At 40.3% G+C, this 5,432-nt stretch overlaps 1 protein-coding gene across 1 annotated transcript; it reads left to right on the top strand.

Moving 5' to 3' along the window:
- Positions 1-2,268: 2,268 nt before the first annotated feature.
- Positions 2,269-5,141, top strand: LOC107565861 (uncharacterized). Its single transcript, XM_016251148.1, has 4 exons — positions 2,269-2,683; positions 2,800-2,838; positions 4,142-4,504; positions 4,581-5,141. Exons 1-4 carry the CDS (start codon positions 2,665-2,667, stop codon positions 5,024-5,026), a joined length of 867 nt encoding a protein of 288 aa, XP_016106634.1. The 5' UTR covers positions 2,269-2,664; the 3' UTR covers positions 5,027-5,141.
- The last annotated feature ends 291 nt before the right edge of the window (positions 5,142-5,432 follow it).

The raw sequence follows: 5,432 nt of genomic DNA, 5'->3' as shown, positions 1-5,432 counted from the left end.
GGAATGTCTCTTGTGGCATTATTTCCTATGATACACAGTACTTACCATGAACAGAATGATAACTTTCAATGGAATTTCCTTCAATTAAAGGCATAGTTCACCCCAAAAAATGAACATTTTGTCATCGTTTACTCAACCTCATATGGTTCAAAAACCCGTATGAGTGTCTTTCGTCTGTTGAACACAAAAGAAGATATTTTGAAGAATGTTGGCAACCAAACTGTTGCTGGTAGCCATCGACTTCCATAGAATTGTTTATTTCATACTATGGAAGTCAATGGCTACCAGCAACTGTTTGGTTAGCAACATTCTTCAAAATATCTTTCTTTTTGTATGTGTAAAAAAGTTATATACAGATTTGGAACAAATTGAGAGTAAGATGATGACAATGTTTTTATTTTTTTGGTGAACTATCCCTTTAAGATCTTTTTGAACTGAACTGAAGCTTTTGGGAATGATTAAGACTCCAGACATCTGACTGAGTGTGTGCAATTTTCTTTGTTTTTTTTCCCCTTTATGCTGTTGTGTTTGTGTTGTAGGGTACAGCAGGAGCAGCTGGCTACCATCTTCAGACTGCTCCGAGAGAATCAGGACATGTTTGGAGAGATGACTCAGGGGGACATGGAGGAATAGCTCAAACTTTACTCGCACTAGTCTGACCACGCACGCAGTTTCATATAGGACAGAATATGGGCTTTTCACACTGTGCGTGCCCCGGGTTAACATCTATAGCACTTTTTACATTCACTGTACTGTACCTATGTTTATGCTTCGAGTCACAGACACTCCAGCTCGTTAGAAAAGTAATTGTAGGATTGAGGGTTAAGCAGGATTTAATGCTTGTAATTTGAAAAGAGGTTCACGTTCAACCCTAAAATGTAAGTGTGAAAAGCCCAGATTGATCTCCACATGACCACTGTGCAAAACCCTTGCTGTATGATACACAGGTAGCCTACTGCAGTGTTCTCATGATCATATCAGCTGAACTTTTTACTCATTTTCTCGTTTTTAGTGTGTGAATGGCAAATGTAAATAGTCTGCATTCATCTTTTTGCGTTAATAACCCTGTTGAAAAAACCAGCATATGCTGGTTAGGTATGTTTTGACACTGGGATGCTGGTTCTTTTGCTGGTTTATGCTGGTCATGTGCTGGCAAAGCACCAGCATAAACCAGCATCCCAGCGTCAAAACATACCCAACCAGCAATGCTGTTTTTTTCAACAGGGAAATGCTTCATAATCTAATTCCAATGCAGACTGCATATTCAACATATTTTACTGTTGCATTTTCTCTGTAGATTGTTATAAATCGTCTTGTTTGTTTCTGTTTACTTGAACAAACATATTAAAATAGTATTTGTATTTCCTGTAACATTTCTTGCAGTTTTTAAAACTGATATGTTGTCTTGTACTCATAAACACTTAATACCACATACATTTTCACACACATTTTTCACAAATCGAACCGCGTAGAGAGAGACTCACTTTCTTCGAAACGGGCGTAGGTTAGATGTGAAATATTTGGGACATTTCGGGTGGCGATTAAAGGGATAGTTCACCCAAAAATGAAAATTATGTCATTAATTACTCACCCTCGTGTTGTTCGAAAACCCGTAAGACCTTCGTTCATCTTCGGAACATGATTTAAGATATTTTTGATGAAATCTGAGAGCCCTCTGACCCTCCCATAGACAGCAAGGTAACTAGCACGGTCAAGGTCCAGAAAAGTACCAAGATGATCGACAAAGTAGTCCGTGTGACATCAGCGGTTCAACTGTAACGTTACGAAGCTACGAGAATACTTTTTTGCGCAAAGAAAACAAAAATAACTACTTTATTCCACATTTTCGTCTCTACTGCGTCACTTTGGACAAGCGTTCACGACAGTACCATGCCGCGAGCGTGTGGCGGGAGGGAGAGCCCACATATTCCATCAAAAATATCTTAAATCGTGTTCCGAAGATGAACGAAGGTCTTACAGGTTTGGAACAACACGAGGGTGAGTAATTAATGACAGAATTTTCATTTTTGGGTGAACTATCCCTTTAATGTCAGCCCTTTGTTGTGAAATTGCTCAAAAACGATGTGGTAAATGTGAAAGAAGGCGTGGGGGGAAATTGGAGGCTAAATGCAGCCAATGTATTCTTAATCTGTTTATTTGTTTGTTAAAAAGAAGAGAAGTCAGCATTTGGTCAAGAAAAGTTTCACATTAAAACGAGGCAGTGAGAACCAAAAACCTTCAACTTTACAAGTGGTTCCAGAATGTTATACACACACACAAAAAAGAATCCAAGACGCATATTTCAACAAAGAAATGGAAAGTGTGTTTTAAAAGTGATACATTGTTTGACTCACGTGCGCATCAAACAGTGGCGAACAAGCATGTTTGAGTCTTGAGATACATGCCATATTAAAATGGCAACAGAATATAAATAGAGCGTGAGGAAAAATTTATGTTGATTCATTTCAAATAGCCTAATGATCCCGATTTAAAAGAGGCCTTCATCTGTTTTTTCGGAACACGCCCCACTTCTCGCGACACTATGAACCGCCCAAACAGTTATCGGGCGATTTAAACCTTTGTTGCGAGAACGCGACACATTGTTACCATCACCTCAACACCGACTCATCGTACCGCCGCTACCTGTATATTACCAGCGCTAAAATGGCTAACAATCTTAACGGTATGTATCATTTGTTCATGCATATGTTAGACAAGCGTAGCCTACATCGGTCTGCAAAAAGAGATTGCAAGAAGAACTGTTGTTTTCGTGCTAAATGAGGGCTTTTCTGTTTGCAGTCGACGAGGCTCGAAACGGCGAAGATAACACAACGCCTGGTAAGTTATGCACACATTTTTTTCTCATGGCTTTTATGAAAAGTAGGCAGAGCTCTCCCACCCAGCAAAAACTCGTTGAAAAGACGGCGAAAAGAAGTAAATGCCAGACGTCTAAACAACGTTAAAATTTGGTTGAAAAGTGAAAGGTGAAAAGACGTCTTTAAAAAGACGTCCAAATTACGTCTGGTGCTGGGTGGGCTCTTACTCCCTGTTGAAAAAAACTGCATATGCTGGTTAGGTATGTTTTGGCACTGGGATGCTGGTTAATGCTGGTCCTTTGCTGGTTTATGCTAGTCCTTTTGCTGGTTTATGCTGGTCATGTGCCCACACATACGTACGCAACCCAGGCAACGATTAGTTCTGTGAAACAAAGCAAAACCAATGTTACACCGTGTCTACACCGGACGCGAGTGGCGCGGCGCGACAAAATACAATAGAACACATTATAATCAGTCTACACCATAGATATATACAGTATATACTCTACATATCTATGGTCTACACTGGATGCGGCGCGGTACGACAAATCCCCGACAGAAAACTGCTGCTGTGTTCTATTCATGACGTATTGACACAGATTTCAAATGATTTTCAGCGGTCGCTTTGTCGCGTCCAGTGTACTAGACAGACTTTAGCTGTTGCGGCGCAGACACGGTGTTACTCACCTATCGAGAAGAAACAAAGCAACCTCGGCGTCCGATCGCAGGCCTTCCGCTCCTTGAGTTTTCTCCAGCGCTGGAAAGCTGATCCCATATTTACACGGGTCCTACTTCTTGCCTTATTGCCTTAAGCCTTCTTTTGTTTCTTATCCGCCATCTCTATCTTTCTGTCGCTTGGCTCGGCTAATGTCCGTCCTGTACACTGAACGCTCTCTCCTCCACATCATGAGTAGACACGCCCCTTACTGCTGATTGGCTACAAGTTTGTTTTGGTAGTCGGCCCGAATCAGTTTTTTAAAGCGTTTTTGAAAAATCGCTTACCCCACCTTTAAACTGTTCACATACATGCATACAGTTAGCAAAGGAAAAAGAACTTAAGCAGGGTACAAGAATGCAAGAAGTTATAGTATTGTTTGAGATTCAGCCAATCAATGTTTCACTCATTAATGAGAAGTTGCTGATCGTATACAATATAGGTTCAGTTGAAAAATATTAAGTTATGGCTGTTTTATAAAACAACAATTCTTCGGGTCCAAACTGACCGACTGTGAAAATCGTGTACAGATTTTGAATGCATTACAGGGGTTAAGCTGTTTTTAGTTGGCTACACGATATGCTAAGCAAGAGTTTTTTTCTGTTTTCAGTTGACGATGCTCGTCGTCTTACAAATGGTGAAGAGAATACAATTCAAAGTCGGCTTGTTTCGCCATCAGGAGTCCCGTCGTCATGTGCACCTGATGAATCAGCAGCCCCGTATAACCTTAAAACGGTGGTATCGGTACCTTTGAGTGGCAGTAACAGTGGGTCTGAACCCTGTGACGGCGGTGTAGCAGTGACGCCAGGGGATTCACTCCAGGATACAACAACACCGAGTCTTCAGCCCAAGTCCAATGGATGCAACACGTCCACCTTGAGATGTGGGGAAAAGCGGGAGAGGGAATCGGACAACCCCTCTGATGTTCCTGTGAAACGGCGTTTGAGACCATCAGAGGATAACGGGAAAGAATGTATGTAATAATCATCTATAACCATTGTGTATTTAAACAGTCGCATGCTAATACAAACGAATCTTCTGTTTCACAGGTTTACCAGACTACGACGTGAGATGTGCGGAGCTATGGATCGATGGTGAAATGGCTGCTTGGGAGGCTTGTGAATCATCAAAGTCCAGCAGCAACACCCAACGCCAACATGTTGTTCGACAACATGACGGTAACCGTTCTGTCAATCAGCCTTCCACCCAGAAGGACATTGTACGTGTTGTTCAAGCCGAAGTGGCAGCCTGTTTTCAACCCATCACAAAGTTGATTCTTTTAAATATGGAGTGGAGCAGAACTGATTTCGCTGAGATGATAAATAGACTTCGTGCACTGCAAAGGGATGTCACAGAGTTGGCAAATGAAATGCTTAATATGCGAGCAGATCAAAGACTGGCGTTAGACGCAATCTCTCTTATGAATGAAAGAATGAGTGTCATTCAAAGGTGTGTGCGTGAGACGCACCAAATGATGACTACTACTAGAAAATGATGGGTCTGTTTATTATATCATACGGATTTTTGCCTATTTTTGCTAAATTTTTTCTTTTTTATATATAATTGTATTAACGAGTGATTTTTTTAAAATGATGTGCATGCTTGTTTATTATATCACTTTTGGGTGTTGTTTGAATAGTTTTCTTAAATAAATAGCTTCAAAATGGCCCCTAAAAGATGTCACACGGATTTCAATGACAGCCCACCAGATACTGAGCAGGATATGATTTTCCAAGTAATGCAGAACCGTTTCCGTTATATGCTTTATTCCTGACCTTGTGCTGTACTGAAATTTTAAAAATTTTTAAAAATGTTTTAAAAACATATATATATATATATATATATATATATAAAAACCTACAAAACACTATTTTTTGTTTAAAAGTGAATGCCTGGATTGA

This window comes from Sinocyclocheilus grahami, unplaced genomic scaffold (assembly GCF_001515645.1).
Source record: "Sinocyclocheilus grahami isolate Dianchi unplaced genomic scaffold, SAMN03320097.WGS_v1.1 scaffold1032.1, whole genome shotgun sequence".
Lineage (NCBI taxonomy): Eukaryota > Metazoa > Chordata > Actinopteri > Cypriniformes > Cyprinidae > Sinocyclocheilus > Sinocyclocheilus grahami.
The sequence above is the reverse complement of the archived record's forward strand: the minus strand, read 5'-3'. Positions and strand labels throughout refer to the sequence as shown.